This window comes from Periophthalmus magnuspinnatus, chromosome 12, assembly GCF_009829125.3.
Source record: "Periophthalmus magnuspinnatus isolate fPerMag1 chromosome 12, fPerMag1.2.pri, whole genome shotgun sequence".
NCBI classification, from domain to species: domain Eukaryota; kingdom Metazoa; phylum Chordata; class Actinopteri; order Gobiiformes; family Gobiidae; genus Periophthalmus; species Periophthalmus magnuspinnatus.
This window is the reverse complement of record NC_047137.1, coordinates 121,465-138,268: the sequence shown is the minus strand read 5'-3', so window position 1 is coordinate 138,268 and position 16,804 is coordinate 121,465. Positions and strand designations below refer to the sequence as shown.

The 16,804-nt window shown below is 44.3% G+C and overlaps 1 protein-coding gene across 5 annotated transcripts in view; it reads left to right on the top strand.

The window, feature by feature from the left end:
* Positions 1–16,804, top strand: part of nav3 (neuron navigator 3) — a 460,146-nt gene that overhangs the window by 402,258 nt on the left and 41,084 nt on the right. For 4 of the 5 annotated variants that reach the window (XM_055225660.1, XM_055225658.1, XM_055225657.1 and 1 more), the window contains 5 exons: positions 2,420–2,443; positions 3,104–3,181; positions 9,941–10,024; positions 10,763–10,874; positions 11,555–11,679. In XM_055225660.1, coding sequence (XP_055081635.1) covers positions 2,420–2,443; positions 3,104–3,181; positions 9,941–10,024; positions 10,763–10,874; positions 11,555–11,679 — 423 coding nt within the window. The remainder of the gene's footprint in view (positions 1–2,419; positions 2,444–3,103; positions 3,182–9,940; positions 10,025–10,762; positions 10,875–11,554; positions 11,680–16,804) is intronic. The other variant, XM_055225659.1, reaches the window with a different exon arrangement.

The window sequence follows — 16,804 nt, the reverse complement described above, 5'->3', positions numbered from 1 at the left end:
GGTGCCAAATTTCACATTGTTCTATGAAACAAATATTTTTCTCATAATTTTGGGATCACTCCCATTAAGATAACATGGAAACTCTTGACTATATTAATAGAGATGACCCAGTGGAATTTTGTGTCAAATTTCGTAACATTTGGGAAAACTAAATGTTCTACTCTCCATACAAATTTCTTTGTTATTCTGTAGGGGGCACTATTGCAGCAATTTTGTTTCTTTCACAATGAGTAGGTTTAGGGAAGAGAGAACAGCAAGAACAAATAACCACAATAGGCAATAGGCCCTACGCCCTGTAGGGGCTTGGGCCTAATAATAATAATAATAATAATAATAATAATAATAATAATAATCATATATGAGATGTACGTTGTATTATTTTAAGTTATTGTAATTGGAGGGACAAAGCATTAAATTAAATAATGCACCAAAACTAAAACGTATCTGAAGGAGCATGTGAGAAACACTAATTTTCAAATAATTTCATACTGTCAACATAAAGCTTTTGTCACTTGTAGACTTACTCACAGTGGGATGAGTAACCACAACTTTTACTCAAGTACGAGTAGAAGTATGGTGTCTTAAAAATACTCTATGAAGTACAATTTAAAAGCTACTCAAGTAAATGTACTTGAGTAGATATAACTACCCACCTCTGCCTAAAGGACATATTGTCACTGGGTCCCAGCATATCCCAGTTTCAGTAATAGTATATAAAAAGTATATTTAAAAAAAAAAAATAGTAATACAAATTTCTGAATAGTGAGTGTACTAAAACAGATAAACATGGAAATATTTGTATATTTGTGATTAAAATGTGAAAAGTTATTGCTGCATGGTTTGAGCTTTGTTTGCCTTGGCTGTATTGTGTGTGCTGTGGATCCATGCCACTTTCTCTCTCTCTCTGTCCAAATGTTAATCGAAGCACAAACAGTGATCTAAACAAATAAAATTTATAGTTCAGTAGTTCATTATCGACAGTAAGAGTTTTACAATTAAGTAATTTAACACTGTGTTGCATTGCTTGCCTCCTCCATGTGTTTAATCCTCTTCAAAATTATTCCACATTCAAACCTGACCTTTGATCTTTTCATTTGGGATCATTCTTTGAGTTCTGCTCAGCCAATCACTGATTCTCCTTTGATTTCATTCATAACGTCCTCTTCTCTCCCTCTCTCTTCATCGCAGATTGTAAATGAGACATGTAATGCTTAAGTTATGTAGAAGTGGCTTTTGTTTCTTTTGTGCATGTGTCAGTAATAATGCATATTTAGTTTTTCACCTCTCCAGCGGCCAAAACACCCACCTGTCTCTGGTACATGTAAGCATGTAATCCATGAAATTCCACTTCTGTTTAAAGGGCCCATATTACGTTATTTTCTGATCTATGTCACAATATTGTTTCCTCATGAAAAACATACCTGGATTTGTGTTTTGTTTCATTCACACATGTTTAACACACAAATCCTGAGGTTGAGTTCTTCTCTCAAACTTAAAACATTTTGTTCCACTTTGTGATGTCATGTGGTAATACAGGAAGTGCTCCACAGTGTTTTTAAACTCCATACACCTTCACTAGAATCATTTGGATCTTTTCAGCCCTGGAATTTCCAATATCCGCAAGTTGGAACAGAGCATGTTGAGCTTTAGAGATATAGACAGACAAATAATAAATGGTTACTCAAACATGTGAGCATGAAAAAAAAAAAAAAACACAACTCTAGGTATGTTTTTGAGGAGGTAACAATATTTTCATTTCATTTCATTTTTATTTACTAGTCATAACCATTGTGTATGGTATGGAGCACAAGAACAGATACAAGTTCATAAATTATTCTGGTAAACTTTAAGGTGGTTTAAAGCTCACAAGAGTCAATTTTGTGTAATATAAGACCTTTAACCATATTACAGCTGTTTTCCCTCCTCATGTACATACTTTAAGTTGTATTTAGAGTGAGTCATGCATGTTTGAGTAATCTTTATACTATATTGAAGACATTGTTTCTTACTTCATTCTCCAATTTATTTTCTTAAATGGATTCACCAGGATTCACCAGCATTGCATAGTTATTTTGGCACAATTAAAAAAAAAACACAGATAATGTTTATATAGCAGATAAAAGTACAATATGTTTCCTTTAAGTTATATTGAAATACTTAATTGGATTGTGTCCAAAAGTATTCTATAAACCTGAATACAACATAACATGTCTTCATTATCATTTGTATTCTTTCAAGTTGCAAACTAATATGTTTTCAGTGTTTCCAGACCTCATGGGCTTATTCACTCACACTAACCATAAGCTTCCATTGCTGTGTCCTCTTAATCATAACTGTGTGTCATGTTGTTTTTCCATCACATTTAAATGAAAGCAAAGCAACATAGTGTAAATGTGTACTTTTCTTTTTCTCAACCAAGGGCCAAACTGTTCCAAACACAACGGTAAATCCACTACACCACTGTCACTGCACAGAATTATACTTATATCAAAAATAAACTACAGAAACATATACTGAAATCAAAATTGTGATTTATTTTTTTTACTTTTACATTCATTTTTAACTCATGTCTATATTATGTATTATTAAAGGAACTGTATGTAGCTGTCACTCTTACAGTTTTATAAAAAGAGTATTACAATCACAACTGAATTTGGATTACCAGTGCCTTAACCTGCATATAGAAGAGACATACAGTCTAACTGGATTTCAGCTTTGGAACTGGGCAACCCAACTGACATAAAGAACTTGCCATAATGTCCAATGTTTTTGTAATTAAGAATAAATCAGCATTTGTTACAAGTTAGAGTTATATTTTAATTGCACATGCTTACCTCATATCAATGGGCAGTTGGGTCATGTTTATGAACTTTAACATCCAAATCTTACATACATTTCTTTTAAGGTTTTCTTATATTGCTCAATGTTTTTTTAGCTAAATTTTAAACTATAGGCATGCAAGAATATTCAGATTAACCCACCCTATACATATTCTGAATTCTAGTATTTTGCACTAATCTAAGTTGGCTTGGCGAATTCTGATCTGTTCACATTGTCTTCCTATCTTCTTAAACAGAGTAAATATTTTGTTTTTCTCTCACAGCAAATCCGAAAGCTTCGCCGAGAGCTGGACGCATCTCAGGAGAAGGTGGCGACCCTCACATCTCAGCTGGCTGCTAATGTGAGTCTGTTTACGTCTATACACAATAAACAATGGGAGAAGACTGGACAATTTGCATTATAACCTTCTGTCAGTACTTTCAGAGAGAGAAAGAGAAAAATTATTTTGATGGTTCAGAAAATAATACTGTGTTTATTGTTGAATAATTCTGACATTTGATTTCCTACTTTTTACTAGACTACACCTTTTCAAAGATTTGATCTTTAGGCCAGGGTTTTGCAAACTGTAGTACACAAGCTCCTTCCTCATCCTCCAGCTAGGTACAGGTCAGATCTGTAGAGATTTTTAGCAATAAAAAAACATGCAATTTAATAATTGTAAGACGGCTTTAATGACATACTGTGGAACATTCCAAACAAAGCAATAACATCACCATGAGGAAAAGCAAGTAATGGACACCCACCAAATTATCAAACTTTTCTGACAGAATTGATTTAGATTAAAAATGCAAAGCTTTATTGTCATATGTACAGTAAGAAATACATTTCCCCATACAATGAAATTCTTACTTTGCTAATCACGCTGGGTGCCAAAGTATATAGAAAATCAGATACAAAACAGATAAACAACAGGACAAAAAGAGCATATAAAAAATGTGCGTGTGTGTGTGTATATATATATAGTCTTCTGATTCTGAGATATATATATATATATATATATGTGTGTGTGTTGTGTGTGTGTGTATGTGTATATATATACATCCATCCATCCATTTTCTTCCGCTTATCCGGAGCCGGGTCACGGGGGCAGCAGTCTAAGCAGGGACTCCCAAAATTCCCTCACCCCAGACACGTCCTCCAGCTCCTCCGGTGGGATCCCAAGGCATTCCCAGGCCAGCCGAGAGACATATTCCCTCCAGCGTGTCCTGAGTCTTCCCCGGGGCCTCCTCCCGGTGGGACATGCCCAGAACGCCTCCCTAGGGAGGCGTCCAGGAGACATCCTGAGCAGATGCCCGAGCCACCTCGGCTGGCTCCTCTCAACGTGTAGGAGCAGCGGCTCTACTCCGAGCTCCTCCCGTGTGACTGAGCTCCTCACCCTATCCCTAAGGGTGCGCCCAGCCACTCTGCGGAGGAAACCCATTTCGACCCATTTCATTACCCAGAGCTCATGACCATAGGTGAGGGTAGGAACGTAGATTGACCAGTAAATCGAGAGCTTCGCCTTCCGGCTCAGCTCCTTCTTCACCTCAACGGACCGATACAGCGACCGCATCACTGCAGACGCTGCACCGATCCGCCTGTCAATCTCACGCTCCATCCTCCCCTCACCCGTGAACAAGACCCCGAGATACTTGAACTCCTCCACTTGGGGCAGAGACTCACCACCCACCCGGAGAGGGCAAACCACCTTTTTCTGGTCGAGAACCATGGCCTCGGATTTGGAGGAGCTGATTCCCATCCCAGCCACTTCACACTCGGCTGCAAACCGCCCCAGTGCCTGCTGCAGGTCCTGGCTCGATGAAGCCATCAGGACAACATCATCCGCAAACAGCAGAGATGAAATCCTGTGGTTCCCGAACCAGACCCCCTCTGGCCCCTCGCTGCGCCTAGAAATTCTGTCCATAAATATAATGAACAGAACTGGTGACAAAGGGCAGCCCTGGCGGAGTCCAACATGCACCGGGAACAGGTCTGACTTACTACCGGCAATGCGAACACAGCTCCTGCTCTGCTCCGGTCATACAGGGACCGAACAGCCCTTAGCAAAGGGCCCCGGACCCCATACTCCTGGAGCACCCCCCCAAAGGACACCACGAGGGACACGGTCGAATGCCTTCTTCAGATCCACAAAACACATGTGGACTGGTTGGGCATATTCCCATGAACCCTCGAGGACCCGATGGAGAGTATAGAGCTGGTCCAGTGTTCCACGACCGGGATGAAAACCACACTGCTCCTCCTGAATCCGAGGTTCGACTATCGGTTGGATTCTCCACTCCAGTACCCTGGAGTAGACCTTACCGGGAAGGCTGAGGAGTGTGATTCCCCTGTAATTGGAACACACCCTCCGGTCCCCCTTCTTTTACAGAGGGACCACCACCCCGGTCTGCCATTCCAGTGGTACTGTCCCCGACCGCCAAGCGATGTTGCAGAGACCTGTCAGCCAAGACAGTCCCACAACATCCAGAGACTTGAGGTACTCGGGACGGATCTCGTCTTCCCTTTCCTCAGAATATATATATATATATATATATATATATATATATATATATATATCATGTGCAAAATATTGTTTGCTCTGCAAAATGTAGTTGATGTCTAGAAGAGGAGTCTATTGCTCACAGTTCAACAGTTCAAGAGTCTGATGACCATTGGAAAGAAAGAGTTCATTAGTCTGTTTGTCCTGCATTTCACACATCTGTACCTCCGGCCAGAAGGCAGGAGCATGAATAGTTCATGCTGGGGGTGGGTAGGGTCCTTGATGATGGAGGGTTCCTAGTGGAGGAGGAGTCCTAGTGATCTTTGTGGCAGTCTTTAGCACTCTCTGCAGGCATTTGCGGTCCTTCATAGTAGTACTGCCATACCACACGCCGTGATGCAGCTGGTCAGGATGGACTCAATAATGCAGCTGTAGAAGTTGCTGAGGATTTTGGGCGACATGCCAAATTTCCTCAGCCTTCTCAGGAAGTACAGCCACTGTTGAGCCTTCTTCACCACCTGTGTTGTCCAGGTGAGGTCATCACTAGTGTGGACACCCAGATATTTAAAGGTGGTCACTCTCGCCACCTCAAGGTCCCAGATAAACAGTGGCTGATGAGGTTGCCTCTTCTTCCTCATGTCCACTATCATCTCTTTCATCTTGTCAGTGTTGAGAGTGAGCTTGTTGACTATGCACCATGTGACTAGACTGTCCACCTCCCTCGTGTAGGCCGCCTCGTCTCCGTCTATGATACGCCCTATCACAGTTGTGTCATCAGCAAACTTTAGAATGATATTCTTGGGATGGGATGCTACGCAGTCATGGGTAAACAGGGTGTAGAGGATTGTGCTGAGGACAGAGCCCTGTGGGGTACCGATGTTTGCGGTGATGCTGGCTGAAGTTCTGTTTCCAATCCTGACAGACTGGGGCCTGCCAGTCAGGAAGTCCAACAGCCAGTCACAGAGGGCAGGGTGTAGTCCAAGTAATGACAGTTTGTGGGTGGGTTTGTGGGGGATAACTGTGTTGAAAGCAGAGATGTAGTCAATAAAGAGCATCCTGATATAGGAGTCTTTATTTTCCAGGTGGGAGAGGGAGACAGGAAGGGCACCAGCAATGGCGTCATAAGTGGACCTGTTGGGCATATAGGCATACTGCAGGGGGCCTATAGTGTCTGTTGTGCTGCTCTGAATGTGGGGCAGTACCAATCTCTCAAAGCACTTCATAATGATTGAAGTGAGTGCTACTGGCCTGTAGTCATTCAGACAGGATGGAGCGTTTTTCTTGGAGATGAGGATGATAGTGGTGGTTTTGTAGCAGGTGGGGACAGTGCATTGGCTGAGAGAGAGGTTGAAAATGGAGGTGAGGACATTAGCCAGCTCATTAGCACACACTCTGAGGGCCCTCCCAGGAATACTGTCTGGACCTGGAGCTTTACAGGAGTTGATCCTCCTCAGGGCTTTGTGTACCTTTGTAATGTTTTTTATGTGTCTTCTGTGTCTGTAGCAGAGATTGTGTGTAGAGATTTCTCTGAAATGTAAAGTGCAATACAAATAAAATTTATTATTATTATTATTACTATTATTATTATTATTATTATTATTATTATTATTACCTGGGCTGATGAGACGACAGGCGGGGGGAGGGGGGTATTATGTCCCTAGTTAGTTGCTATTTCATATGGGTGCCCTAAATAACCTTTCAGATAGGGGTTTCATTATCTGCTTGTCTCCATGGAGATGTTACATTATTAGTATTTTTCTCCATGGAAAAAGCAGGTGCTGCCTCCATTCCAACTTACAAGTCAGATCTCTGAAGAGGTGGTCCCACTTACACTTTAAAGAAGATACAGCAATAACATCTCCATGGTAGCGAATCCCCCAACCGAAAAAGAGTTATTCATGGTCCACTCTATACTTAATATAGGTTTGACTAAAGTGATGTTTTAGTCATCTTTAAATGATGGATAAGTTTATTGCCATACTGCTGGAGACAAGCAAGAAAGTTAGATGGGGCACCTTTAATATTAGACTGTGTGTGAATATGTACTCTCATTAGTATTTTATTTTTTTATCAGCCACCATTGTACACCATCCTAATCCTATGACCACCCACCTAAATAAGTCTCTCTGGTTCAAACTTTAATTTTGGACATAGGTTGAGCGTGTCTGCTGGAGTTTACAACGGCAGATGGTCAGTTTGTGGCACCCCTCAGAGGTGGCAGGTGGCAGTGTGAGGAGTTTGGAAGAAGAGGAGATTTTGAGAAGATCCCTTCAAACGTTTGGCATTTGGAAAGGCCATGAACTTTGAGAACGCAGCGGAGACCAAGGAACTAGAAGCAGAGGATGCATGTAGAGAGAGTGTAGTGGACTTTAAATTTGGACAGACTGAGCCTGTCCCTGATAATGTTTGTTGATATAATGTAATGTAACTTGATATAATTGGATGGACAGAACACTGTTGTAAACAGCGCAAACAATTTGGTATTTGGTAAGAATAGACCATAACAATAAGAAATAGACATTTTTAAATATATATATATATATATATATATATATATATATATATATATATATATATATATATATATATATATATATATATATATATATATATATATATATATATATATACATACATACACACACACACAAAAATCTGACTTCCATCACAGTGGCAGACATCCAGGGAAGAGTCTCAGGTATGAAAAACTGGACCGCATCTCAGGTATGAAAACCTGGACCGCACCGATCCTGACCCAGAAGGATCCCTCAAAGGGTACAGTACCATCCAACTATCGGCCAATAACCTGTCACTCCACAACATGGAAGCTCATGTCAGGCATCATCGCAGCTAAGATAAGTGGATCAATCAAGATACCAGGGGAGCCAAACACCAGCTCCTGGTAGACAGAAGAGTTGCCTGAGACTGCAGAACCCGTAAGACTAACCTGTGCACTGTCTGGATTGATTACAAGAAAGCCTATGACTCAATGCTGCACACATAGATCACTGAATGTGTGGAGCCATGCATCATCAACAGGACTCTAAGAGCCTTCTTTGCAAACTCACTGAGGTTGTGGAAAACCACCCTTGAGGCCAATGGCAAGCCACTTGCACAAGTGACCATCAAATGTGGCATATACCAAGTAGATGCACTGTCCCCACTGCTGTTCTGCATAGGACTGAATCCCCTCAGCCAAACCATCAACAACACTGGCTGTGGATACCAGAATGGGGCCACCATCAGTCACCTCCTCTACATGGATGACATCAAGCTGTACACTAAGAATGAGCAAGACATCACCTCACTGAGTCGATGTCTCGCTCATTGTCGAGCTTGAGAAGTGTAGCTGGATGGTGACAAAGAGAGGGAAGATAGTCCACACAGAAAGGGTCTCACTCCCAGAAGGAACAATAGCAGACATTGAGGACAGCTACAAATACCTTGGTATCCCACAAGCAAATGGCAACCTTGAAGAGAAAACAAGGAAAGTAGCCACGGCCAAATACCTCAGACGAGTAAGGCAAGTCCTAAGGAGTCAGCTCAATGGCAAGAACAAGATGCAGGCAATAAACAGCTACGCCCTGCCAATACCAGTACCCAGCAAGAATCATAAGCTGGCCAAAGGAGGAGATACAGACCACAGATGTTAAAACCTGAAAGCTCCTAACCATGCATGGCGGGTTCCATCCCAAATCCAGCACCCTGAGACTGTACGTGAGCCGTAAGGAAGGAGGCCTTCGGCCTCCTTCCTTACAACAGAGCAAAGCCGTTGTGGTGGACATCGCAGTGCCAAGTGATGGGAAGATCAGGAAAAAGTAACATGAGAAACTAGAGAAATACCACGGGCTCAAAAAGAGCTGGAGAAGGCCTGGAAGGTGAAGGTATCAGTGGTGTCTGCAGTCATCGGAGCACTCGGGGCAGTGACCCCCAAACTGAAGGAGTGGCTACAGCAGATCCCAGGGAAAGCATTAGACATTTCAGTCCAGAAAAGTGCAGTACTAGGAACAGCAAAGATACTGCGCAGAACCCTCAAGCTCCCTAGAGGTCCCGAGCATGGAAAAGAGGGGATGAGATCACCTGCGCAGGGTGACGAGGAGATTTATTTATTTTATATGTGTATATATATATATATATATATATATATATATATATATATATATATATATATATATATATATATATACACTATATACTTGAGTAGGAGTAAAAGTATGGTGTCTGAAAACTACACTGAGTACTGAATGTTACTTGAGTACATGTTAGGTAAACTGTAACCCATTGTTCCTCGGTTCATTACTGCACTGTGCTGTAGAATAAATTGTAGTAGCACGAGAGTTTCAGAGAAAGCATGGCACTGGAGTTCTAAAACAAGAAAAGACATGAACCCTTAATACATCATAACAGTGTTGTCCATTCCAGTCTTGTACAGTCCAGTCTGGCTATGTTTCTGTTGTAGGGAGTATTATACCTCTGATGACATAGGACAAGACAGCTAGAAGCTGGCAATGAGTGCCCTTGGTACACCACAGAAATGAACTTCTCCAAAACAATGGATATAAAAATGCATGTTTGAAAAATGTTTTTGCTGTATAATTTTTAGTTTGTGTCACTCCACAGGCCCATCTTGTAGCAGCTTTTGAGAAGAGTCTGAGTAACATGACCTGTCGACTGCAGAGCTTAACAATGACGGCAGAGCAGAAGGTACTCCATAGACACATATAGTCGTAATACACTTTGTTAATGTGTTGTTTACAAATGTAAAATTAACTGTTATGACTGTTATTTATGTGCATGTGTGTGTGGGGGGGGGGGGGGGGGGGAGTTACATATACTATGGTATATGTAACTCTATTGCACAAAAGAGGCCATTTTATTATCAGAATGAGAAGACTGCCATTGTCTGTGAACACAGTTCACAAACTAGGAACTTGCTGCGCTGATAAAGTGCAACATAAAAACACACTAAATAAATACAAATACAAATAAGGGCATGTACATAGTTAAAAAAGATATACTTAAAAATAAAATACTTAGAGGTAGAAAATATATACAACAGCAGCATCAGAACAACAGTGCAAACGTGACTTATTAAAGTGACCGGTATTATAAAGTGTCCAGTTTTGTGGAGATATTATACAGTGTCCATGAGACAAACGGCAGAGGGGAAGAAACTGTTCTCATGATGAGAGGTTCTGGTCCCAATGGACCGTAGCCTCATGCCAGAGGGAAGTGGCTCGAATAGTCCATGTCCAGGGTAAGAAGTGTCAGCTGCTATACGCCCTGCTCGCCCGAGTCCTGGAGATGTACAGGTCCTGTAGAGATGGAAGGCTGCAGCCAATCACCTTCTCAGCAGAGCGCACAATGTTGTTTCTCTTATTATATTTTTAAAGGCCTAATATATTACTTTTTTGCCCCTCTTTCTTTTTCTGTCCTGATCAGGAGTCAGAGCTGGCAGAACTGAGGGAGACCATAGAGATGTTGAAGACACAAAACACAGATGCACAGACAGCCATTCAGGTGGCTCTGAACGGCCCCGACCATTTGCACAAAGGTACGAAATGGCAAACACTGAGACAAGCATGCCCAGAGTATGAAACAAACAACGTGACAGTTAAATGAGATATCTATTTGAATGAGCAAGCCTTCATCTCTGACCTGTAAATAATATTCACAGCCTTTGATGACAAATAAGATTGTGTAGCACTGTTTATAGGTTTAACTAAAGCTTTTGATTCAGTAGATCATGACATCCTCTTGAAGCATTTGGGTGCAACAGAGTGCCCCAAGTCTCAGTTACTTTTTACTATATTTATTAATTTGATTGGTTACAATTTAAGAGAAAGAATAATAATATAAACTATGATAAAGTAAAAATAAGTTCAAATAAGGTACAAAACCCATCGCACCCAAATATGGGGAAAAAAAGCTAACACAGAGTATAAAAGAAATGCATCTAAAGATACCAAAACAAGTGCACCTAAACAAGGAAACAAGCATTGCCAGAGTATAAAACAAATTCATCCAAAGATATAGAAACAAGTGCACACAAACACGGAAACCAGCGTAGCCAAAGTACCATACAAATATTTTCCAGCGAGAATAGACATTATGTTTATTTGGGTTAAAACTATTCTAAATTAGTTTATTTGAACTTTTTGTACAGCGCTGGATTTTTATAGTATTTTAAAATGAAGTAATTTAGACATGTTTTTGTGCTTGTGTTTAACTCAGATCTGAGGATCCGGCGACAGCAGTCGTCTGAGAGCATGTCCAGTATCAACAGTGCAGCCAGTCACTCCAGTCTGGGCAGTCTGAGTAAAGACACCGAGGACAAGAAGAAGAAGAAGAAGAACTGGGTGAGTTGATCAAAAAACATAAAAAGAAAGTTCAGTAAAAATAAGTTATCAGAATGGAATAATGTAAAGTAGCAGTAGCTAAATCTGGTAGAGTTCACCTTTACTTTTGTAAGATTAATGAATCTGCACATGGTCCCTAACAACAAGCAGTGATAAAGGGCCCTTGCAACCCTTGCGACTGCGAGAGGGCACACCACAGTGGGAGAGCTGCATATCAACCTTAGCTTGACATGTGATTTGATATAGCCAGTGTCATGTTGGAGATAAATGCTTACAGCCCATTGTAATTTTGGAGGGGGTGCTGGAGAGCCATTTTTAAGGATAGAATTTTAATCCATGCATCATTTTGTCCAGCTCATCAAAATACACAGCTGCTACATTGGGTTTGTTTGAATCTGATGATGTTTGCAAAAGTTTCATGACATCCAGCCCAGAGATGTGCACCCACGTCATTGGGTCCATTCAAATCTAACAATGTTTATGAAAGATAGATTTTTTTTCTTTTTTCTTTTTTTTTTTTTTCCCAAAAAATGACATTGCATTGCATTGAGTTTTGTGTTTTTTGGCCAAATTTGGCCAAGTGTTTTTGATGAAAACTGCTGGAGGAGATGTCAAAAGATTACGATAATTTTGTCAATCCTGGGTTTGAGTCGATATGGCCGACTTCCTGTAGGGGTCTGGGCAGGGCCATAATATAATTTTTTTCATGTCCTGACGTGACCTATCATTTGTCTTCCATGACATTTTTCTGGGCCGGGCCCCCATTGGTGCAATGTAAATCCATTTTTGAGGTGGCGTTACTGAGCTGTCTTCAAAATTTTTTCTCTGGGTTTTCACTCAAAATTAAAGCTCACAGAACCAAAATTTTTGATACCACTTACTTGTCTGTACATTATCGTTTACTGCTTGATTTTTGCCATTGTACAATTACAATAGGGTGGATGAGTCGCTGACTCGCCCTCCTCACACATTCATGCTTGTGCCCTAACTAAGTAATGTTTGTTTATGCCATGCCAGAAGAGATGGACAATTTTTTTTTTTTTGTTGCTCCTTTAGCCTCCTAACCATGTTTCAGGGGGGTCACACAAACTTGCAAGACTGCAGTTGTTTAACACCATCAGGGTGTGTACAACCCCTACAGCTCAGTGTTTTTAATGAAACCTCCAATCTCAGCAGAAAGAACATTCTGCACATGTCATTTAAATATAATTAAATATTTATTTGCCCAGATGTAGTGAACAGAGCAGAGTTGAGCTAAGGTTACTGAAACAGGATTAAATAATGCAAAAGATCATGAGATCAATATACAGTGAGGTAAATAAGTATTTGAACACCCTGTTATTTTGCAAGTCCTCCCACTTAGAAATCATGGAGGGGTCTGACATTTTCATCTTAGGTGCATGTCCACTGTGAGAGACATAATCTAAAAAAAAAAACAACAACTGGAAATTACATTGTCCATCCATCCATCCATTTTCTTCCGCTTATCCGGGGCCGGGTCGCGGGGGCAGCAGTCTAAGCAGGGACTCCCAGACTTCCCTCACCCCGGACACGTCCTCCAGCTCCTCCGGTGGGACCCCAAGGCGTTCCCAGGCCAGCCGAGAGACATAGTCCCTCCAGCGTGTCCTGGGTCTTCCCCGGGGCCTCCTCCCGGTGGGACATGCCCAGAACACCTCCCTAGGGAGGCGTCCAGGAGGCATCCTGAGCAGATGCCCGAGCCACCTCAGCTGGTTCCTCTCAACGTGTAGGAGCAGCGGCTCTACTCCGAGCTCCTCCCGTGTGACCGAGCTCCTCACCCTATCCCTAAGGGTGCGCCCGGCCACTCTGCGGAGGAAGCCCATTTCAGCCGCTTGTATCCGCGATCTTGTCCTTTCGGTCATTACCCAAAGCTCATGACCATAGGTGAGGGTAGGAACGTAGATTGACCGGTAAATCGAGAGCTTCGCCTTCCGGCTCAGCTCCTTCTTTACCACAACGGACCGATACAGCGACCGCATCACTGCAGACGCTGCACCGATCCGCCTGTCAATCTCACGCTCCATCCTTCCCTCACTCGTGAACAAGACCCCGAGATACTTGAACTCCTCCACTTGGGGCAGAGACTCACCACCCACCCGGAGAGAGCAAACCACCTTTTTCCGGTCGAGAACCATGGCCTCGGATTTGGAGGAGCTGATTCTCATCCCAGCCGCTTCACACTCGGCTGCAAACCGCCCCAGTGCCTGCTGCAGGTCCTGGCTTGAAGAAGCCATCAGGACAACATCATCTGCAAACAGCAGAGATGAAATCCTGTGGTTCCCAAACCAGGCCCCCTCCGGCCCCTGGCTGCGCCTAGAAATTCTGTCCATAAATATAATGAACAGAACCGGTGACAAAGGGCAGCCCTGGCGGAGTCCAACATGCACTGGGAACAGGTCTGACTTACTGCCGGCAATGCGAACACAGCTCCTGCTCCGGTCTCTGGGTCCCCAGTTTCTGCTTCCTCCTCGGAAGACGTGACAGTGGGATTGAGGAGATCCTCAAAGTATTCCTTCCACCGCCCGACAACATCCCCAGTCGAGGTCAGCAGCTCTCCACCCGCACTGTAAACAGTGTTGGTGAAGCACTGCTTTCCCCTCCTGAGGCGTCGGACGGTTTGCCAGAATCTCTTTGAGGCCGTCCGATAGTCCTCCTCCATGGCCTCCCCGAACTCCTCCCAACCCCGAGTTTTTGCCTCTGCGACTGCCCGAGCCGCGGCACGCTTGGCCTGCCGGTACTCATCAGCTGCCTCAGGAGTCCCACGAGCCAACAAGGCTCGATAGGACTCCTTCTTCAGCTTGACGGCATCCCTTACTTCCGGTGTCCACCACCGGGTTCGGGGATTGCCGCCGCGACAAGCACCACAGACCTTACGACCACAGCTACGAGCAGCCGCATCAACAATAGAGGTGGAGAACATGGCCCACTCGGAGTCCATGTCTCCAACCTCCCCCGGGATCAGGGAGAAGCTCTCCCGGAGGTGGGAGTTGAAGACCCCCCTGACGGAGGGCTCCGCCAGACGTTCCCAGCAGACCCTCACAATACGCTTGGGCCTGCAGGTCTGTCCGGCTTCCTCCTCCGCCAGCGGATCCAACTCACCACCAGGTGGTGATCAGTTGACAGCTCAGCCCCTCTCTTCACCCGAGTGTCCAAGACACGCGGTCGGAGGTCAGATGACACGACAACAAAGTCGATCATCGACCTCCGACCTAGAGTGTCCTGGTGCCACATGCACCGATGGACACCCTTGTGCTCGAACATGGTGTTTGTTATGGACAAGCTGTGGCTAGCACAGAAGTCCAATAACAAAACACCGCTCGGGTTCAGATCGGGGAGGCCGTTCCTCCCAATCACGCCCCTCCAAGTGTCACTGTCGTTACCCACATGGGCGTTGAAGTCCCCCAGGAGAACAACGGAGTCCCCGGTTGGTGCACTGTCTAGTACCCCTCCCAGGGACTCCAAGAAGGCCGGGTACTCTGCACTGCTGTTTGGCCCGTAGGCCGACACAACAGTGAGAGACCTGTCCCCGACCCGAAGGCGCAGGGACGCGACCCTCTCGTTCACCGGAGTGAACCCCAACACGCAGCGGCTGAGCTGTGGGGCAATGAGCAAGCCCACACCAGCTCGCCGCCGCTCCCCGCGGGCAACGCCAGAGAAATGGAGAGTCCAACCCCTCTCAAGAAGATGGGTTCCAGAGCCCAAGCTGTGTGTGGAGGTGAGGCCGACTATATCTAGCCGGTAACGCTCAACCTCCCGCACAAGCTCAGGCTCCTTCCCCCCCAGCGAGGTGACATTCCATGTCCCCAGAGCTAGTCTCCATGTCCGGAGATCCGGTCGTCGAGGTCCCCGCCTTCGACTGCTACCCGGATCTCTCCGCACCCGCCCCTCATGGCTCCTCCCGCAGGTGGTGGGTCCACGGGAGGACGGCCCCACGTCGTTTCTTCGGGCTGGGCCCGACCGGGCCCCGTGGGGAAAGGCCCGGCCACCAGGCGCTCGCTGCCGAGCACCCACCCCAGGCCTGGCTCCAGGGTGGGGCCCCGGTAACGCCAGTCGGGGCGACGTAAACGGCCTCGTTGGATTTCTCTTCATGATGGGCTTCTGAACCGCTCTTAGTCAGACCCGTCTCCCAGGACCTGTTTGCCATGGGTGACCCTACCAGGGGCATGAAGCCCCCGACAACATCGCTCCCAGGATCATTCGGGTGCTCAAACCCCTCCACCACGGTAAGGTGGCGGTTCGGGGAGGGGGAAATTACATTGTATGATTTTTAAAAATAATTTATTTGTATGTTACTGCTGCAAATAAGTATTTGAACACTTGTCTATCCACTAGAATTCTGACCCTCATAGACCTGTTAGTCCACCTTTAAAAAGTCCACCTCCACTCCACTTATTATCCTAAATTGGAAGCACCTGTTTGAGGTTGTTAGCTGCATAAAGACACCTGTCCACCCCATACAATCAGTAAGACTCCAACTACTAACATGGCCAAGACCAACGAACAAAAACTAAATTGTAGACCTCCGCAAGGCCGGAAAGGGCTACGGGGCAATTGCCAAGCAGCTTGGTGAAAAAGATCCATTGTTGGAGCAATTATTAGAAAGTGGAAGAAGCTAAACATGACTGTCAATCTCCCTCCATGCAAGATCTCACCTCAAGGAGTCTCAATGCTCCTTAGAAAGGTAAGGAATCAACCCAGAACTACACGAGAGGAGCTGATCAATGACCTGAAAAGAGCTGGGACCACCGTTTACAAGGTTACTGTTAGTAATACACTAAGACGTCATGGTTTAAAATCATGCATGGCATGGAAGGTTCTCCTGCTTAAATCAGCAGCAGCATGTCCAGGCCCATGTTAAGTTTGCCACTGGCCATTTGGATGATCCAGAGGAGTCATGGGAGAAAGTCATGTAGTCAGATGAGACCAAAATAGAACATTTTGGTCTTAATTCCACTCGCCGTGTTTGGAGGAAGAAGAATGATGAGTACCATCCAAAGAACACCATCCCTAGTGTGAAGCATGGAGGTGGTAGCATCAAGCTTTGGGGGTGTTTTTCTGCACATGGGACAGGACGACTGCACTGTATTCAGGAGAGGATGACCGGGGC